The sequence below is a fragment of the Pseudorasbora parva genome, chromosome 12 (assembly GCF_024679245.1).
Source record: "Pseudorasbora parva isolate DD20220531a chromosome 12, ASM2467924v1, whole genome shotgun sequence".
NCBI classification, from domain to species: Eukaryota; Metazoa; Chordata; class Actinopteri; order Cypriniformes; family Gobionidae; genus Pseudorasbora; species Pseudorasbora parva.
Genome location: NC_090183.1, coordinates 6072399 through 6095341, shown reverse-complemented (window position 1 = coordinate 6095341; position 22943 = coordinate 6072399). Strand labels below are relative to the sequence as shown.

At 38.1% G+C, this 22943-nt stretch overlaps 1 protein-coding gene across 1 annotated transcript in view; it reads right to left on the bottom strand.

The window, feature by feature from the left end:
• The window catches only part of ptprfa (protein tyrosine phosphatase receptor type Fa), a 246360-nt gene that overhangs the window by 109822 nt on the left and 113595 nt on the right, over positions 1–22943 (bottom strand). Inside the window, exon 4 of the mRNA XM_067458880.1 lies at positions 20675–20816. Within this exon, the coding sequence (XP_067314981.1) occupies positions 20675–20816 (142 nt within the window). The remainder of the gene's footprint in view (positions 1–20674; positions 20817–22943) is intronic.

Genomic DNA, 22943 nt, shown 5'->3' with positions numbered 1-22943 from the left:
GAGTCACATTCACCTGAAAAGCAGACAGACAGACAGAGGGAAGGATTTGCTCAGGGGAAGACAGAAGAATCTTTATGGGTTGCGAGTGTCGGTGAGAGTGTGTCTCATGCTGCTGGGCTCTGCTGAATTTAAAAGACATGAGACAATGTGACATTAGGCCCTGAGGATATTGTCTAATGTTACTAGGTTGTGAATTCCTGGACTAAATGCTGCACAGAATCAAACTATGTCACACAAAAATGTTTTACCATTTTAAGTTCCCTTACTCTATAGAGTGAAAATGTGTAAAATATTTATCGGGAAAAATGATTGTAATTTTACAGTAAAACAAACTTTTTTAGATCAAATTTTTTAAATTTACAATTTACATGACAACTCACATTTGATAGATTTTCATTGAAACAAACGTGTCTTCGTTTTTCACATTTATGCAGATTAGGGTTTTATGTTATATCCTATGGTGTTAAAGTGATATTATTGCATTATTTAATGTTGTGTGTGTGAGTTAGCATTATGGTGTTTTGTGTTTGTGTGTATGCAACACAATCTCATGGTCATGCGCATAAATAGCACGAGTGTGAAATCTCGTGGAATGTATACGCCAAAATGAGTTTTGCCGTGCAAATGCTACACTGTTTTTTGCGTGCATATGATATGCACTTTATGGCGTGCATATGACACGCTCTTGGGTAGGTTTAGGGTGGTGGGGTGGGGGGTTCGTATGTATAATACGCCATAAAGTGCATATCATATACACGCGAAAAACCGAGTATCATATGCACGCCAAAACTCATTTTGGCGTATACATTCCACGAGATTGCAAACTCGTACTATTTAGACGCATTTTCGTAAGATCGGGCTCTTGTATGACATATTTGTTCTGTAGTTCTAGCAAACACAGCAGCTTTTTCTTTTACCAGACTATTTTTCTATGGTGTGGGATGAAGTGATAGAAAGTTTGTTCAGATTTATAACCTTAGTACAAGTAATTTTAACAGTTTCTCAAACTGTGCTCAGATTTCCCCATATACCAAGTCTTTCGGAGATTTTCCATATGGGCTCAAATATTTCTCAACACTAATCCTAACCCTTTCGAGATGAAATGTCCAGAGCTGCTATCCACGTTCCTTTTATAGCACTATAAATCTGTATGACAACTACTGATTTGTATTTATTTTTAGGGATTTTAGGAGAGACGGTATTTAAATAAATTGTAAACAAGAACTCCATTATCTCTCTTTAGCAATGAAAGAGCAAATCCCTGAACAATAAAATGCTCCTCAGGACTTATTCGAACAGGCATATCCATGTTTCAGAGTCTAAACCTCAACAACAGTTCACACAGAGGGTCCGTCTCCACATGTACATGCACTCTATAGGTCCGGACTGACAGGTGGTCTTGCAGATCGTTTACAGCTTTTGGAAGTTTTCACAGGTCGTGGCTGCGAGCGAATGCTTCAGACATGCAACAATGCTGATTCTACATGACCCAGATTAGACATGCTAACCCTGGCACTTATTCACATACACCTAAATTGAAAATGCATACAGTTAGTTCATAAAGCGCCATTTGGATTTAATATAAGAAATGTAGTTGATCTTTATAGTTGATTGTTACATTGTCATGTTGCAAGTGATCAAATGTTTTGTTTAGATATATGTACAGAATTATTGGTAAAGCTTAAAAAAATAAAAAATTAAAAATGTGTGTGTGTGTGTGTGGGGGGGGGGGGGGGGGAATTCACATTATAAAATAAATGTTCCCTTTCAGACAATCAGTTCCAACATACGTCTCTGTTCCCTCCTTCAGGGAACAAGGGTTACAAATGTAACCGAGATGTTATTCTCCAAAACATGTGGTCCCCCTAGAAAATTTTATGAGTAAAAAACTCTAAAGTATATTCCCATCAATAATTAAAAATTAGGAACATGACATTGTCCAGCCATGACTTCTTGGAATTTACAGGAATATAGATATGAGGAAACACAAAGGCCCTTAATCCTTCATCACAATGAGTAAAACTAAAGAATATAGTTCTGATGCAGCAAAAGATAGTTGAGCTTTACAAAATAGAAAGTGGCTAAATAGCGAAAGCATTGCAAATCCTCATTTCCACCATTATAGAAGAAGACTCAGAGTTTTATCTTGGCAAAAGGAGGTTGCAACAAGCATTTAATTTTAAAGGGTACCAATAATTGTGCCCAACGTGTTTTGTTTCAATTTGCATTGGAATGTAAAAATACCAATATTTTATGTGTGATTAGAAACAACTAAATGGATTTGAGACAGATACACTCATTGATCATTTGATCAATATATCCATGCCTAAAGGGTTTTCTCCAAAAATCATGTAGCAAAACAAATGTGGAATATACTTCATACATTAATAAACCAAGACAAAAGTAAAATAATCACAGTGTGTTTTTTTTTTGACAGATGCCTTTAAACGGAGAAACTGAAAATTAGCATATCTATGGTGTTGTGAAGTTTTGATACAATAACACTGTCAAAATATGAAAGAAGAAAAAAACTGATGTAAGAACTTATTGCATTGTTATAAAAAATAATAATTGAATAATAAAAATGTTTATATATTTTCCTGCCTACTCTCCTTTATTTAGTTTAACTTGATGCACCAAAAAAGACAAAAATAAAATAAAATAATTAAACAGACATATTTTAACTCGATATTTATACAAATCTCAATGATACAAAAATAACAATGCACAACCTTTCACTACTTTTTATTAATTTAATTTTTTTTACATAAACTTAAAAAGCACGTCTACACTTCCAAGTGAAGCTAAAATGCATTATGAGTCTTTCGATCACCATGTAAAGCTCTTATAGAGTTTAACAACTAGACCTCAGACAGGAGCAATATTAAACGGTGGAGATTTCATTTCTTCAGGGAGGACGAACCTCCTGCCCCTTGTTAAATAATACTGTTATCGTCCCTAAGCAGAGTTTCGCAGGTAGGACATGCACGCCTCATCAAGGCCCTGATCCCCACCGGACCGGACCCGGGCCCGGATCACATCCTCTAGCTACTGCTGTTTTAATTAACACTACATGAACTCCTCTCCACCTGGGAGGAAGAGACAGACCAAAACAAACAGAACACTCCTCTCTCCTCCCGTCGTTCGGCTGACATTTCCTTGCGCAGCCTCTCATCTCCTCTTTAATCAAGGAGCAGTCATGATCCCCCTTGGGGAAATTGAATGCTTTTAATAAAATCTTCCTGCTGGCAGATAAAAACAGATTGCATGGGGATGAGTGGAGGAGAAGAGAAGAAACAGAGGTGATGGGGGTAAGTAGGGATTCAGGAGAAGGACAGATCTGGCATATATTAAATAGCGCAAGGTCTCTCTTATTTTTTTTTTCAAGTTGTGAGTTTTCATTCAAAATCTAATGTGATTACATAAAAATATTCTGCGAACTATGAAGAGAATAAATAGACAACACGTCTTTGGTGGATGCATGCAAAAACGAACAAGCAAGATCAGTGATTCATGAACGTCTGATTCTTGTGAGCCAGTTCTTTTGAAAGAACAATTCATATGACTCACTGTCAGAATGTCTAAATCACTAAACGGGATTTCTAAAACTAATTCAGAACTGCTAAACTATAACAAATAATAAAGAAATGTGTTACTGTTAACAAAAACAAAACAAAAACATTCATGACTTGTATATAGTTCAATGGTCAGTATCTATCAAAAATGGTCATAGGAACAGAGGTGAACTAGCGGGCGACAGGGTCATGGGCGGCCAAGGCTCATTGATGCACATGGGGAGCGAAGGCTGGCCCGTGTGATCCGATCAAACAGACGAGCTGCTGCCGCTCACATTGCTCAAGAAATTAATGTTATTTCTCACAAAAAATGTGACAGAATACACAGTGCATTGCTGTTTGTTACGTATGGGACTGGATAGCCACAGACCAGTCAGGGTGCCCATGCTGACCCCTGTCCATTGCTGAAAGCGCCAACAGTGGGCACGTGAGCATCAGAAGTGGACCACAGAGCAATGGAAGAAGGTGGCCTGGTCTGATGAATCACGTTTTCTTTTATATCACGTGGATGGCCAGGTGCGTGTGCGTCGCTTAACCTGGGGAACACATGGCACCAGGATGCACTATGGGAAGAAGGCAAGCCGGCGGAGGCAGTGTGATGCTTTGGGCAATGTTCTGCTAGGAAACCTTGGGTCCTGCCATCCATGTGGATGTTACTTTGACACGTACCACCTACCTAAGCATTGCTGCAGACCATGTAGGCCCACTCCCTCTCATGAAAACTGTATTCCCTGGTGACTGTGGCTCTTCCAGCAGGATAATGCTCCTGCCACAAAGCAAAAATGGTTCAGGAATGGTTTGGGGACACAACAACAAGTTTGAGGCGTTGACTTGGCCTCCAAATTCCCCAGATCTCAATCCAATCGAGCATCTGTGGGATGTGCTGAACAAACAAGTCCAATAAAAAATAAATAAAAAAAACTTTCTTCAAACTTTAACTAAATTTAAAATGAAGAAAGATTATAGTAGCATAAAAAAGAAACACTGGTTTTAGCTTTGGGGATATTTGAATCATTTTAGTGAATCAGTTTGTTCAATTAAATGGATCAAAACTTGACTGATGCACAGACTGATTTGAAAGAGTCATAACAAAAAAAAAAGCATGACTTTGTATATGTTTTATTTTAGTGAAATAAGTCTTTAGTTAAAAGACTTATTAACTACTTATTAACTTACTCAACTATAAGAAAAAAAAAAAAATGTTTTTAGAAGAAAACATAAACAATTTGTCCGTAAATCATCATTACTGTGCACGTGTTCATATGGAGATGAGATTGAAATCATGTGACAGTATTAAGGATTAGGGTGTACAAACCCCTCAGGAGGACTTGAAGGAAGCATGTTCCAGATTCAGCCGAGCAGAAGCACACTGTCAGCTGTCTAACAGCACGTCATAAAGAAAAGCAGCACAAGTGGCAGTGACAGTGATGTAGACGACTAGAGAGAGTGATGTCAGAGGGTGTGGCCTTGTCCTGCTCTCCTCGCCCCTGTAAATTGCTTCTGTCAATCTGCCACCACCGTCGCGGTGACCTTCTTTCCGTTTCATCAAGGATAATTAGCTAGCAGAATTTATTTGCATTGTTAATTCCTTCCCCTCAACTATCTGTCTCACACATAAACACACATGCACAGTAACACACGCTCACACACACACAGTATCTCAATAACTAATAAGCCTTTAATAGCTGCTGTTTGAAGCTGGCTCTTTGAAGCATCTTCCCAGGAGGTTTGCACAAGTCTAAAGCTAGATGATGGTGCTGTTTGTGACTCTGGGAATCTGAGTCTCAGCACTGGAGGGACAGAGGGGACAATGTTTGTTTGCCCATATTTTAATCTTTGCATTGTATCACTTTTTGCTAATAGGGTACAAAGAGGTTCTGAAGCTCTTTTCTTATTTTGATGGTCAATGGCAGGAGGTACTTTACCTTGAGGAAATGTCAGGAGATAATGTGGCTCTTTTCTAGCAAAGAATACTAAATATAGATTCAAATGAAAAATTGCATAAAAAGCCATAATGAGTGTCTACAGCAGCTATTGGCCATGCTATGTTATGATACAAGTTTATCTCACTTGTTTAATTGTTCTCATGACAAAAAAGATGCCCTTTAAAAAAAAAAAAAAAAAATTGTCACCAACGTGTACCTTATTTGTGTTTAAGTGCAATAGACTGACAAAGAGTAGTTCAGAAATTTCCTGCAGATTGCTTTTTTATATAATTATTATGAATCCCGTCTTTCATGATCTCATAATTTAGAGACAATATTTGTAGAAAAATGCATGTCTTACTCCATAGGACTAATTCAACACATTCTCCCTCTCAACTTGGTCAGGACCCCTTGGCATCCCTTTTTAAGACACAGGGTTCTCCATTGCATTCAGTTTTTGGCCTTATGTGTCTGATCAAGGAAAATTGAATACTTTGCATTAGTAAAAGAGGACATTTTCCTGGGCCAACTTTTGAATGTGTGTGCACATGATTGTGCTTGACGGTGGATAGAGACGATGATTGTTTTTGGAGACGATGATTGTTTCTGTTTCTCACACAAATGAGTCGTTTGGCCTCGGAACATTTGGAATATTTGTACTATAAACTGAATAAATTGTGACTGTGTTTGTATCTCGTTATATCCTCTGTTTTATATTATATAAATAAACAAATGGGTTGGTTTTTACATGCTCATTTATGTCTAAATAGTGCATGTTGAAAAGTGACACAGAGGGGTCCTGACCAAGCATGTGATGAGTTGGGAGTGAAAATGTGATGACTAATGACTAAAGTAAACTACTAAACATTTTATTTTGTTAAAAAAAATGTCAACTACTCAGTTATGTGCTACTCTCAGTAATATGCATACCTTTTTTAAAATGTAACCCAGCTCTTGAGTAACAGATTTGTTCACTAACCCAACATTACATGTGGCATTATGCTGGTGCATGAGTACAAAGTGAACAGAACAAACAGCCAATCAGGCACACTGACAGATTTTTTGTTTCGTTTCATCTGCTCTTCAAGAAATAATCAAATGTTTCTTCAAGCGCCTGTCTTTGCAACTAAGCAACAACATTTCTTGTCAAATGTCAATGTGAAATGTTTTACAAAGTCAACTGCAACAGTGTCGCAAATTACCCGCTATGTAGGTGAGTTTTAATTTCATAGTCGTGTTTTGCCCACACTGTAAACCAAATTAGTTGTTTCAATGTAAAACAAGTTATTGTTCTTTCTGACTTAAAATCTTAAGTATAGTCAACATGAAATGTGAAGTTGTGTTATGTAACAATATGGATATTTTAGTTGTTATCGTGAGTTAAATCTGTTAAAGTTATTCTATAGCTAATTGAAATTATTATTATTATTTTTTTATTTTTGGTTTGGTTAGGGAATGGGACGTTCGGTTTGTCTGAAAGGAAAGTACTTTTTTTTAGTTTGTCTGGGGAAATTTAAAACAAGACAGAAAATTTCCTTGACACAAATTAGGACATCGATAAACAAACTACAATTATAAATGAACAAATGATTTTCAATGTCAGGGAAGAGGAAAAAATATCTGGTAAATAAGTTGTTATTATTGAAATAAAAAATCCAGCAGCTTTAATTACTTCTTTATCAGGCTTCGGCATCCCTGCGGAGCTGTGTGTGTGTGTGTGTGTGTGTGTGTGTGTGCGCATGGCCTGTTTGCTGTAAGATAAACTGCAGTTTCTCTTGGCTAATAGCTGCAGCATACAAATGTGTCTGAAACTCCAAACACATCGGATCTCCTGTGGCACGCCTTGAGACGGGATAAAACCACACACATCCATTAAACAGGTTACATAACCGCAAAAATGCAGACTGGCCAATGCTTAAAATACACCTTGAAAAAAATGCCACCTCCATTAGAAAGGATAATCAAGTAAGAAATAGAATCCCATTGCTCTTAAAGCAGGTTAACATTAGCAACGAAAGTAAACACAGATTCTTCTTCCTTCCCACTTTCGTAAACTATTGCAGAGCATTAGCTGAAGAAAAATATTTTGCCAGGATGTTATTTTTTTATGTAACAGGTTAATAACAGAGCGAGACGAAGCACGTCTGCAGGTATGCATCCTTGAACAGAGTGCAGAAGAGCAGAAAGAATTGAGCAGTGAGAGAGAGGGAGAGAGAGAGAGAGAGAGAGAGAGAGAGAGAGAGAGAGAGAGAGAGAGAGAGAGAGAGAGAGAGAGAGAGAGAGAGAGAAAGCCTCAGGGCTGACGGCAACACACAGTCTAATGATGAGGTTTAGAGGCGACGTGCAGCGCTAACTACCCAGCATGCTTAGCTGCGTGCTTCTCATTTGCTCCTTATATAACAGCCAATGTTACCCAGTACACTTGTTCTGTGAGTGTCTCCGTGTACCCGAGGCCATGGTTAACACCCTCTCTACATTGCAAATTAGCAGATGACACCATTAAGACATAAGTCGATGCAAAAGCCTGTGGAATTTCAAAGGGATCCTATAGTGTTACCTTCACTTTGTGCTCATGAACAGTGGGCAGTGTTGTAGCGTGTGATGCATGTATGAAAACCTTGATGTGTTTTTACAGTTGCTGCAGTAACAGTACCTCCCTACAGTAATCAGGTAATCAAATACACTTTTTTTGTCTGTTTCAGAGTTTTTGTCTGTTTTTGTACACATTGTGTGTATGTATATATACAGTGCCTTGCGAAAGTATTCGGCCCCCTTGAACTTTGCGACCTTTTGCCACATTTCAGGCTTCAAACATAAAGATATAAAACTGTAATTTTTTGTGAAGAATCAACAACAAGTGGGACACAATCATTAAGTGGAATGAAATTTATTGGATATTTCAAACTTTTTTAACAAATCAAAAACTGAAAAATTGGGCGTGCAAAATGATTCGACCCCCTTAAGTTAATACTTTGTAGCGCGATTACAGCTGTAAGTCGCTTGGGGTGTGTCTCTATCAGTTTTGCACATCGAGACACTGAAATTTTTGCCCATTCCTCCTTGCAGAACAGCTGGAGCTCAGTCAGGTTGGATGGAGAGCGTTTTTGAACAGCAGTTTTCAGTTCTTTCCATAGCTACCACCACCATGTCTGACAGTGGGGATGGTGTGTTCAGGGTGATGAGCTGTGTTGCTTTTACGTCAAACATAACGTTTTGCATTGTTGCCAAAAAGTTCAATTTTGTTTTCATCTGACCAGAGCACCTTCTTCCACGTTTGGTGTGTCTCCCAGGTGGCTTATGGCAAACTTTAAACGAAATGGCTTTCTTCTTGCCACTCTTCCATAAAGGCCAGATTTGTGCAGTATACGACTGATTGTTGTCCTATGGACAGAGTCTCCCACCTCAGCTGTAGATCTCTGCAGTTCATCCAGAGGGATCATGGGCCTCTTGGCTGCATCTCTGATCAGTCTTCTGATCTTCCTTGTATGAGCTGGAAATTTAGAGGGACGGCCAGGTCTTGGTAGTTTTGCAGTGGTCTGATACTCCTTCCATTTCATTATTATCGCTTGCACAGTGCTCCTTGGGATGTTTAAAGCTTGGGAAATATCTTTGTATCCAAATCCGGCTTTAAACTTCTCCACAACAGTATCTTGGATCTGCCTGGTGTGTTCCTTGTTCTTCATGATGCTTTCTGTGCTTTAAACGGACCATCACAGTGCAGGAGCATTTATACGGAGACTTGATTACACACAGGTGGATTCTATTTATCATCATTAGTCATTGAGGTCAACATTGGATCATTCAGAGATCCTCACTGAACTTCTGGAGAGAGTTGCACTGAAAGTAAAGGGGCCAAATAATTTTGCACGCCCAATTTTTCAGTTTTTGATTTGTTAAAAAAGTTTGAAATAGCCAATAAATTTCATTCCCCTTCATGATTGTGTCCCACTTGTTGTTGATTCTTCACAAAAAATTACAGTTTTATATCTTTATGTTTGAAGCCTGAAATGTGGCAAAAGGTCGCAAAGTTCAAGGGGGCCGAATACTTCCGCAAGGCAATATATATATATATATATATATATATATATATATATATATATATCAAGGGCAGTGATCATTTAAACACTATCATTCCCCCAGTCTAGTGGCTTTATGTGTTTCAACTTTGTGGACTCTTTCCTAACATTAAGTAAATAAGACAATAGGTCTTGTAGATGTGTTTCTGATGTTGAAATTAATAACAATAAAAAAAAAGTTAAAATTAATAAGACAAAGATAAAATTAATAAGACAATAGTCTCGTGGATGTGTTTCTGATGTTGAAATGAACATGGAATTAGCTCAAAGTTTGGATTTCTCTGCTTTTATCTATTGAACAGTAAACACGGACAGGTCGGAAGACAGGACTCCACCATGGCACCACACTGGCGCCTCTGAAACAAACATTCTTTTCTAGCATGCGGAAATTACATGCTACATGCACAACGGTTTTAAATGGCATCTCATATTTCAGCCATTAACACAAAGGAATGTGGGTTTCTCATGGTAAGAAACTCTTAATATTCTTAGTTACTTAGAGTCACATTTCTGTGCCATTTGTGGATTTACATAATCCAAACAAATATTTGATAAACCAACATGTGCATGGTACGAATGACGGCTGTACCAATAAAGTGGACATCTTTGAAGGACTTCCATAGCTTAGCTTTTGTTAAGATACGGCAGAGCAGGCCCGGTTCTAAGCATACTTAGCACCCTCAAATGCAAGCAAGAGCACCCTCAGTTGATACTGTAATAATATATAATCGAAACAGATTTGGCATGTGCATATTCATGTTTGTGCTCTGGAGCAAGTGAAATGTACCTATTTACAATGTGTTTTTGCAGTGGTGAGGAATGTGGCCAATCAAAGACATAGTTGTTGAATGTGATGGCCTGGCTAGTCAGAGGTGTTTAAATTAGTTACAATACACACAGCACTCAAAACAAGTTTGTACTCAGTGTTGAATTATACAGTATCCCGAAACCTCTCACCAACAAAGTGTAGACACAATGTAAGTAAGAGATTCATTGTGCATTGTTGACAGCTCCATTTATTATAACGGAACTTTGTAACATCACAATGAACTGACAAAGTGACAGCGTTTTAGTGATTGTGCGTAGTGTTGGCTCGCTTTCAGGCTTTAGTCAATAAAATCCATTGAATAAAACTATTGTTTTTCATTCTGCTAAGAGGGAAGACGGCCAATTGCATGCTGCAAAGTTTTAGTAGTCTACATATAAATGCTGGATTGACTCTGCATGGGACAGAAATATCCTCCTAGACACAGAATAGAATTTTTGCCTCTGTAGAGGACAATATATTTTATATTTTAGTGAATTTCTTTGACAACATTCATGTCACAGCTTTAAGTCAGGATATTATTATAAGATATTCTTATGAAAACATTCTCAGTTATTACTCCCATTATTACACATATTTTTTTCATTAGATTCTGCCCTCAAAATACAATAATATGCAAATTATGTACAGTGCATTGTTGCATTGCATAGAATGGGAATGGCCATGTTTACATGTATTTCATAAAGCAAAATGGTATATTAAATCATTCTGTTATCTTTCATAATCATCCTTATAGAAACTTTTAAATGCTTGAAACTTAAAAATAAAAAAATACAAAATAAAATAAAAAATCCCATTGTTTTTGCCAATTCATGTGTTTTACTTTTCTTAATAAATGGGCAATGTTGCCTCCTACAGAGGACATGGCATAATATAGGAATATTTTTTTTCTTCCCAAAATAGTCTCTATTCCATTTGTTTCTTATGCTCTAAACAATGTAATGACTTAAAACTGTAATGACTCGCTCAGCTAACAAGCGGAGGCTTGTGGTGCCATCACAGAGAGGCATGAAATCCCTCTCCAGAACTTTTTCTTTCATTGTTCCGGGTTGGTGGAACGATCTTCCGTCCTCCATACGCACGACAGAATCACTCGTTTCATTCAACAGACAGGTAAAAACTCATCTCTTCCATGAGCACTTAATCTTATCATAAAAAACCTCCTCTAAACTCTTCCTCCACTACTTTTTCTTTTTTCCTTCCCTTTTTCTGGTTTTTGCTACTCTGAGTACTATACAGTAGTCGGTATATGCAGGAAAATTTCTCATACCCCTTTGTTCGAAGTCTGGTCTTGAAAAATCTTCATTTGAAGGGCTATCTGTCCGCACCGTTCCAACCAAAATAGAATCGAGACACCCCTACTCCTACCCCTTAATGTGAACGGACAAAATGAAGGGATAGGGGAAAGAGGAGGGCTAAAGGGTGAAATGGGATTGGGATAATGTCTTGGAAACAGAATAAAAAGTGTTTTTGCTGTGATTCTACAATAATTAATTTAACATGTTAGACTTTCGCTGTTTATATCTCACTACAGGTAATGAGGTATTAGTTTAGCGCTCAAGCGTCCAGCGGCCAGCGTTCATTTCTATTCCATCTCAGTTATACAGTTTAACAATTGAGTGAATACATGGCTAACTGCCTCCGTAATAAAGTGCTTCTCTAACAGACTGATTCCACCCCAGCAGGGTAAATCACTGCTCCTGTAGTGGTTACTTCACACACTGCTGTGTCGCTAAGCTAGCAAAGACATGAACCAATGCCCTCTCAGTCTTGTAGTCCTTTCATATCTCTGCGTCTTTGAACTTCCATTTCTACTTTATTATTTGCTCAAAGGACTGAAACAAGGGTTCTAGAAGAGCAAAGGATGATCACAACAATTTACTGTCCAGCGATGCAGAATGACCCAGAATAAAAGATAGCAAGAACTAAGAGCAAGGCACACAGGATTTGTAAAATTCCACAAACCGGCCTACTTTTCACCTTAGCATAACCATTTACAACAGAGAAAATAAACAGAGCAGAACATGGAGCTTAGTTCAAAATCACAGGAAATCTAAAAAAACTGTCAAGAAATGTCTGGGTCACATTTAATCCCAAAATCAAAAGTTATAAAAAAATTATAATATATATTTAAAAAATAAATAATAATAATAATAATAATAATAATAATAATAATATTATTATTATTATTATTATTATTATTATTATTATTATTATTATTATTATTATTATTATACATTTTATATTTAAAATGTTTTGTCATTCAACAATTTGGCAGACAATTGTATTAATCCATGTCTCCGGTGGTTACAGCCCTGTAGTTAACTGGTATTATTTGTTGCAGAGCCTTCATATATATTTAAAGCTTAAAATAAATCCCTATATTACACTATTTTTAAGTAAATAATGAGAACCATTGAGATAAAAATAATTCCTAACACACAAAAAAGTGCTTTAATGTCACAAAAGTAGTCACACATAATTGTAATTGTCCAAGAATGGGCTTCATTACTTGTGATTTATACGTGTGATTTAATATGACCAGAACAAGTTTTCGTGAGATTCCCAATGCTCTGGCCTGAGGGTCAAAACATATGTGAGACTGTACATGTTTGCAGGAAAAGCAGTTTCTTCAGTGAAAAGCAGTCTGGAGGATTTCGAAGGATCTCTTTCAGAATTCAGTGACACCGTTGCTTTAAGCGTAAGACAGCTGAGCCGTGGTCCGTGATATGAGGTCATACCTCGCATATCCTCAGGGAAATGAAACCTAAATCGAAGCTCTTTCTTCATTTATGACCGTGCCTGATGATTTTTTACACTGAGCATTTCAAATGACTGACCAATGTAAATACAACAGAAATGCCTTCTCAGGGGTCAAGTGCTTTGACGGCCTGAAACCTGGTGAAGAAAACCCTTCATAGACACACATATGCCTATAACGCGGATTCAATTCACCATCATTAACGTCTGTCGTATATCTCACAGATTAACAAGACATATTAAATTGGAAACCATTTAAGAAGCATGTGATGTTCAAAAGCAATAAGATTTTAACTAGAATTTATGATCCAATGAAACATGAATTAAATACAGGGCCAATCATCACTGCCATAAGGAAATCCATTAGGAGACACACTGATTAATCATAAATATCTTAATAATATCTGCACCTCTTTCACATATTCTATTTTTTTTATTATTTCTTTTTGAGGGCCCAGGGTTATTATTGTTAACTAAAATCCTAAAAAAAAACTTGAAATAAAATGTATTTATGATCTTATAATTATATATTTATTTTAACTTCAGCTAGATGCTAAGGCAAAATTTCTCATTTTCATTTCATTTAAGTTGAAGTACTTAACTAAAACTAAATCTAAAAACTATAGACATATTTAAAAACTAAATACAACAAAACAATACAATTTTAAAAACTTTAACTAAAATTGAAATGAAAACAGAAAATATAAAAATACAAGTCAAAATATGTATAACTATATAATATAATAGTCTAATTATCAATGATACTAAAATAACACTGTGGAACACAAAATAAGGTAATTTGAAAAATGTCTTCTTTTTTGTCCATTCAATGAGGTCAATGGGGTAGATTTTTTTTTTACCTCACAACTTAAATGATTATAAGAATAAAATAGCGTAAACATTCTTGAAAATATCTTCTTTTGTGTTTTACAGTAGAAAGAAAGTAGTTCAGACGTTTTTTTTTCGGTTGATCTATCCCTTTAAATGCTCAGTTGGAAAGTTCTTGCTTTGATGCAGCTTTAGACCTGATGTTTCTGAGGAAGACTGACTGAGCATGCATAGCTCTTCATCCAAAGAAAATGTTACACTTCATCCAAAGAAAATTCGCTTTCATTCAATAATACATAATATGTGTAGAAAAAGAGTTAAAAAAATCCTATCTCTGAGCTACGGCACACATTTGCTCTTTATATTTAGATTTTTAGTCCCAACATCAATTGAAATGAGAAGTGTTCCTCTGTTGTATATCCTCCAGTGTCAATTATTCAACAGCTAGTCTCAGATCAATTTAAGGTGGAGAAGAGAATCGAAATGCTTAGAGGAAAAGATTTCAAACATTCTATATTTCTGTGCCTCTAGACTGGATCAAACACCATCCCCACTAACAGAGAGATTACAGAGGCTCGGAAGACACAGATTCAGTACGACAGTTTAATGAGAACGCAATGAAGGTTAGCGTGACATTCTGAACTTAAAACGAAAACATAAACAAACAAAAACTGAATTAATGAGCCATAACAGCCTGACTTACATGTCTGTACCATGTTTTCGTGGATATGGCTTTTTAAAAATGCACTATGAAGTACATTTTATTGCCTTGGATTACAGCAGTATATGATGACTGTAATCATGATGTATCATCGTAGAATATATATATAAAATGACTATATTAGAAACAGATACATCTCTTTACCATGGTACCACCCAGTACTCTAAGGGTTGTTAACAGCTGGAAAGAAAACATGTGAAGCAGAAGGACAGATATATAAAGTGCTGTATTTAGCTGTGCTCATTCAAATGTAATGCTGATCATTTATGCATATTCTTCACTAAGTGCAACAGCAGCGTGTGCATGTGTGTTTATGCATGGGGGCATGTGAGTAAGACTCTGTAGATCCTCGTCAAACAGAGCTGGTGAGTGTTCGTCAACATTCATATTTCATTACGCTGCACATTCTGATCACAGACATCAGTCTCCCAGTCTTTCCCCCAGCATCAGGTGCACCTTCTGTCAGTTCTTCTCATCTGCCTCTTTCTTTCTTTGCAGCAGTGAGCTTAAAATTGCTCTGTAGTGTGGATTCAACAACGGATAGATAGATAGATAGATAGATAGATAGATAGATAGATAGATAGATAGATAGATAGATAGATAGATAGATAGATAGATAGATGGATGGATGGATGGATGGATGGATGGATGGATGGATGGATGGATGGATGGATGGATGATGGATGGATGGATGGATGGATGCATGGATGGATAGATGGATGGATGGATGGATGGATGGACACACACGCACTTTCTTTGCAGCAGTGAGCTTAAAATTGCTCTGTAGTGTGGATTCAACAACGGATAGATAGATAGATAGATAGATAGATAGATAGATAGATAGATAGATAGATAGATAGATAGATAGATAGATAGATGGATGGATGGATGGATGGATGGATGGATGGATGGATGGATGGATGGATGGATGGATGGATGATGGATGGATGGATGGATGGATGGATGGATGCATGGATGGATAGATGGATGGATGGATGGATGGATGGACACACACGCACTTTCTTTGCAGCAGTGGGCTTATAATTGCTAGATAGATAGATAGATAGATAGATAGATAGATAGATAGATAGATAGATAGATAGATAGATAGATAGATAGATAGATAGATAGATAGATAGATAGATAGATAGATAGATAGATAGATAGATAGATAGATAGATAGATAGATAGATAGATAGATAGATAGATAGAGTTCAGCATTTATGGATAGTTGGCATAAACCTCATGTGAAGTCGGAGAATCTGTTGGCAGGCTACTTTGTGTCTACGCTGCATCAGACGAGGGTGGCCATAATGACATCAATTCTGCTGACATCACTGTCGTGAAGCGAGGGAATTAGAGAAAGAGAAAATGACTAGGTCCCCTGGACAGAAACTGGTACCAAGACAGTTCCTGCCAAAGAAATGATGAAGACATTGTCTCCAGCGAGGGCGGCAGTTTGCATTATGCATCTGTAGCCAGAGACAGAGGTAAACAAAGCAGGCAGTGCACGTTATGATATATCTGTTGTTCCCTGCGGCACACTGGATGGCTGGAATCTTTAATTACATTCTACAGATAGATAGATGGATGGATGGATGGATGGATGGATGGATGGATGGATGGATGGATGGATGGATGGATGGATGGATGGATGGATGGATGGATGGATGGATGGACACACACGCACTTTCTTTGCAGCAGTGGGCTTATAATTGCTCTGTAGTGTGGATTCAACAACGGATAGATAGATAGATAGATAGATAGATAGATAGATAGATAGATAGATAGACAGACAGACAGACAGACAGACAGACAGACAGACAGACAGACAGACAGACAGACAGACAGACAGACAGAGCGCGCGCACACGCACACACACACACACACACACACACACACACACACACACACACACACACACACACACACACACACACACACACACACACACACACACACACACACACAGTGAATTCAGTTGCTCTTAGTGTTAAATGTCTCCTGCAGGTGTATATGGCAGGTAGCCCACTGATGCTAAAGAAGGAGGTGTGTGTTTACCCTGCTGCAGTACACAACTGATGGAGAGCTGAGTAATTGATATTTAGCTAAAGTGTAACTCAGCTCAGTGGGGGACTGGGGCCCTGCCAACCACTGGAAACTAAACCTATGTCATGGATCAGCAACTCTGAGTGTGTGAAATGCCAAAATGGAAATGGCATGTTGTAATTTCTGCCCACCGCCCTGTTATACGCATTAGCTGATCTTTGGAAAGGCCTTTCTAACAGCTTCAAGATGTAAGCCGGCAACCAGTGGGGAGAAATAAACATATGGCATCTGTCTGCAGAGCATGTTTGCCGATAAGGAATGACTTTTGTGGGAAAAATACATTTGCAAATGTCTATGGGATAAAATTACCTGTCTGAATCACATCATCTATTTGCATGCACAGAAAGCGATGCCATATATTGGCTTTCTGTCAGAGGAGACGTCTGTGTACAGGTTTTACATTTATGTCACTTATAAGTTGCAATTTTATGTCGCTCCAGTTGACACTTCATGATACCTAGAGGAGTTTTTCCATTCCTGGAGGGTGTAGTGAATGCTATATTTTCAGGAGATCTTGAAAAGGCCTTGCGCTTCTTGAGCTCAAATTTTCGATGCTGATCATTTCAGTGAAATCCCTTTGGGGGAGACTCTTTTCTGCCTTCAGGTGAAGCACAAATGAGAACAAAAGAGCAGAGATGAGATGAGACAAGAAGAAACCCAAACAGGCAAGATGATTTGAGAAAAGAAGAGAAGAGAATAGAAGAGAAACAGAACAAGAATAGAAGAGAAAAATGAGTACAAATGCAGAGATGAGATGAAATTAGACAAGTTAAAATGATGAGATTTAATAATATAACAGGAAAAAGACAAGACTATGAGATGAGACAGAATGGGACGAGAGAACAAACTAAAATGAGAGAAAGTGGAGATGCGATGAAAACAGAATGGGCTCAAAAAAGAGAAGACTTGATTACACAACTTGACTAAACAGTAAAACATAAATGAATAAACCCTCAACAGAAGCAACATAATTAGCACTGATTTATTCTTATTGTCATGTTGTGCTTTATCGTCATATCGCTTGATTAGTACCACGTGTTCCACTGTGTAATTATCAATACACATAGCTCAAATTTGAGAAAACAACCAGCCAAAAAATCTGCTAGTCTGTGGAAAGAACACTGATGTAAACCAAAGGACGGGTGAGAAATGTTGCTCCGAATATAATGGGATCACAGACATGACACCTAACCTACAAACCTAATTCCTGCACAGGTTCAGCCTGCCTGGTGATCCGTGGCTCGAACGCACATTTAACGATATTTCGGTTGGAAAACACGAGAGAGCGTGACCCAGTTTTCAACACAGTTGGCATCATACAAACCCACAGTTTTCCTCCCTCTAACTGAATTCCCCAGATTAGTGCACAGATATATTACAAAAGACAAACACCCTGATTTGTGCCCTGTGGTGCCGTGCTATGACTAGAAACGCCTTTAGAAGAGGATGTTGAATTTCAGTTAGCTGTATCCGTGGACTAAATCAAGCAGCCGCATCGGCTCTTTGTCTAAGAACAGAATCTGGACTGAGATTTATCACCATGTAGTATCAGGACCTCCATATTCCTCATGTTTGAACATGAATCCAGCTGCAGTGTACAGCACGCTCACATAACACATATTGGCTCTATCTCTCAACTATATGTGTGTGTGTGTGCTGTAATCTACCATAGGGTCAGAGGGCCAGGCATGGAAAAATCATTCTATCAGAGCAGCAGGCGCAGGTAATCTACTCAAATGTGCCCTGAAATGAACTTGAATCTTTAAACACAAACACACACATACACACACACACACACACACACACACACACAACTCTTTGCTTTGAGCAGAGGAACCTCAGCAAGGCTTACTGAGAACAGAGGCAGCTATCAGAGCGATGCACATGTTCCAATCCTGTGGAGGAGTGTGTGTGTTTCCTCCCCTCACAGTCCTGTGAGATGGAGGGCTGATAAGCTTCATAACCATCAGCAGAATAACAAACCACCGAGAACAATACGCCTGGTTTGGCTGAACTTTTTACAGTTTCCCTAAGTCAGCATGTGAGAAGGAGGCAAGGGTGCCCAGGAGTTTTTGGGGAAAATATATTACTGTCCATTTTTTTTTCCATTGACATTGGAAATAGTTCCAAGCAAAGTCACAGATTAACAGGCAGCACACAGAAGGTGGTGTTTTCTTTCTGATCGAATAAGTGTTCTATGAACAAATAAGTTGAGTAAATGATTCAATGGCTCACTTATAAAGGGCACAACTAAGATGCTTCTTATTTCTTATTTGTACATCCTTGTTTCCTTTCCTCACATCTTAGCTCCACCCCTTAGGATGCGAGGGAAGGATACACCTGTGTATCTTTGCTCATGACTCCCCAGGAAGCTTCACCGCTCCTCATTCCTCGCAGTGCAATTAGAGAATTGAGATGTCCTTCAAAATGGCTGATTTTGATCGGTTTCTGGGTCACAGGCTTGAGGACATAGGAAATGAGGAAACGGGGAAGCATCAGTTTAATTATTGAGAAGAACCCCACGAGTCATTCCTGAAGGAATTTTTGAACAAATTAGTAAAACTAATGATTCAATGGCTTTATAAAGCGAGACACTTAATTCAGTCCCCAAAGAATGAGTTTTTTGAATGAATCAGTTAAAATGACTCACTCATAATTCCTAGATGAACCAGTGTTTTGAATGAATCAGTTAAACAAATTATTCAAATGACTTGCTCAAAAAAACACAGAGAAGGTATTTTGTATGAATAATTAATAAATGTACATTTTAACATTAATAAATATAGACCTACAGAGTCAGTTGCGTCACTCACTGCCACTCACAAATTCTCTTCCCTAGCCTCATGGGACAGTAAAGTGTCCATCAGATACACACTAAAGAATGTCAATGGAAGTAATAAGTAATCCCAGTAGATGTCATGTACTGTATTAAGCGTATTGTGAAGTCGGACACACTACTCTTCACATACTGTGATTTGCCTACTATATAGTAAAGAAGTATGCCAATTTGGATGGAGCCAGTCTCTTGATCAATTTATGTTTTGAACAAATTGAATAATTACATGATTCATTGACTTAATAAAAGCAGTGACTTGTTCGCCACCTACTGGTGTAATGATGTTACCTGCAGAAAAACTGTCACAAAAAACCTCCCACCACAATATATATCCGTTCATCTTCAAGAGCTGAATGTGGGTTTGCAGAGGATTGTGTTTTTTTTGTTTTTGATCCCGATTTGGGGGCTAAAGTTCAAGGTTATCTTCCATAGCATCTCCTAGGTGACATTAGACAAAAAGGAATGTTGTTTTGGAGGTTGCAAGTTTTTTTTCTACTTTGGTGTAACATGCACTGATGAATAATGTGCAATAAGAGCAGGAATGTGTATTAAGAAAGTAAGCAGCATCAGTTTTAATTTTGACTTTAATCAGATCTTCCTGCTGTGTTACTGTGCAACAGGGCAACTTCATTAAATAAAGTGAATATTTGCATTGGCTAACAGTGATTACATGTGGAACCTCAAAGTTAAAAGAAAACTACCATGAAAAGCTCTTTGCATGAACTGCCTCTGCCCCAGCTCCAGTCAGTCAGACCACCTGCTGAATCTAACTTCAGCTCAATTCCAGTGTATGTTCTCAGAATGGTAATTATCAGTGAAACTGAGTGTGAGAGGAACTAAAAATACTAGTCTAGTCTACCGTCAGCGTTTCTTTAATTTCACATCTGTTCCATTCCTAATTGCACAATGCTTGCAAAGAATTGAGTTAAAATGACTGCAGTTGAGCATCTTCATGAAGTGTTAGGACAGTAATATGCTGTTTCAAAGAGAGGAAGAAAGGGAGAGAGTGTATTCTTACCTTCTAACACAGTGAGTTTAGCGCTAGTGTTAATTTCTCCAACGCTGTTGGTAGCCGTGCACTCATAAATGGCCTCATCTCGATGTGTCCGTAATGGCTGGATCCGCAGCACAGAGCCTGAGCCATCATCAAACTCTACTACCTGATACACACAGACACACAGATCATATTAGATAGATATTTCCAGTATCAAAAATTAAATGTTGTTCTTTAAATAGACAGTCAGGTAGATCCACTGATCTGCATGCATTAAAACTAGCTTGTATGTATGAATCTGCACAAATATGCTCACTCTTCCAAAAATCCAGTTTGCATGAAAATTAAAGTTAAAGTAATAGTTTAAATAAAAAAATAAATGCATGAATGAATAACTAAATGCATAAATAAATGCATTTACTATAAGTTACTGGGCTTGTACAGTATACACTTATCCAGCATAACATTTTGAGGGCTTGTACAGTACACACTTATCATGCATAAAATTATGACCACTGAAGGTGAAGTGAATAACAGGGGTTATTTTTTCGTCATGGCACCAGTGTGTGGGATATATTAGGCAGCGAGTGAACACAAATTGAGACAAATTTTGATGGCTAGACAACTGGGTCAGAGAATTTCCAAAACTGCAGCTCTTTAGGGGTGTTTCTGGTCTGTAGTGGTCAGTATCTATCAAAAGTGGTCCAATGAAGGAAACGTGGTGAACCAGCAACGTGGGGAGCAAAGGCTGACCTGTATGGTCCGATCAAACATACAAGCTACTGCAACTCAAATTTCTCAAGAAGTTAATGCTGGTTCTCATAAAAGGTGTCAGAATACACAGCACATCGCAATGTGTTATGTGTGGGGCTGCATAAAAGCAGACCAGTCAGGGTGCCCATGCTGACCCCTGTCCATCGCCGAAAGCACCAAAAGTGGGCATGTGAGCTTCAGAACTGGACCACAGAGAAATGGAAGAAGGTGGCTTGGTCTGAACATTTTTTTAATGAGTTTTCTTTGACATCATGTGGATGGCCAGGTGCGTGTGTGTCGCTTACCTTGGGAACACATGGCCCCAGGATGCATTATGGGAAGAAGGCAAGCCGGCGGAGGCAGTATGATGCTTTGGGCAATGTTCTGCTGAGAAACCTTGGGTCCTGCCATCCATGTGAATGTTACTTTGACACACCACATATCTAAGCAATGTTACAGACCATGTACACCCTTAAATGGCCTTTTTCAGCAGAATAACACACTCTGACTCAAAGCAAAAATGGTTCAAGAATGGTTTGAGGAGCACAACAATGAGTCTGAGGCTTTGACTTGGCCAGATCTAAATCCAAACCAGCATCTGTGGGATGTGCTGAACAAACAAGTCTGATCCAAGGAGGCCCCACCCCACAACTTACAGGACTTACGAGATTTGCTGCTAACATCTTAGTGCAATATACCACAGCACACCTTCATGGTTCTAGTCGAGTCCATGTCTCGAAGGGTCAGGGCTGTTTTGGAAGCAAAAGGGGGACCAACACAATAATCAAAAGGTGGTCATATTGTTATGATCGGTGTATTTGTTGATATAGTGCATGTCTTTCATGGACTACATTTTTAGTGAAGTTTTGTCCTTTTAAAACACATGGATAAAAACATTCGAATTTTGTGGTGCATGGAATATTAAAACAAATTCAGGTGCAACATGGGGGTTGGTAAATGATGATAAAACTGTAATTTTTGTTACTGTTATTTCTTTGCGATTATTATCAAAATCATGACAGAAATAGCATTAACCAGTTGAAATGCACTGAGTTGCAAAAAGTGATAAACCCAGATGGTAACAAACATGCTCACTTTTATATGAAAGTGATGTGAAACATGCAGAGATATCAGCTCACGTACAGTGTAAATATACTGCACTCGGTGTGTGAGACAGAGAGAGTTAAAGTAAGTGAGATGCTGGTCCTGTCAGACCCCGTCTCGTTCACGCTCAATCAACTCTGTTGACAGTGTGAGGAGGGTCGTCTCAGGGAGCCCTCATGCCTGTGTTACCGTCAGCCTCTCTCTGTTTTTAGGTTGACTGCCAAATTGAAATCAACCTGAGCTCCCCTGCTGGAGTTCCGTACTGTCTAAACTGATGTTGAAAACAAACGCAACATTCCCTGGAATTAAATACTTTAGTTTGAGCTTATGATCTATCACAATAGAATAGCTCTAGAGGGGCTGTATTTTTGACGTTCACATTTGTCATGATTATTTTCCATGTTGCCTGACTTTTCTGTGTTTGTTACTGTACATT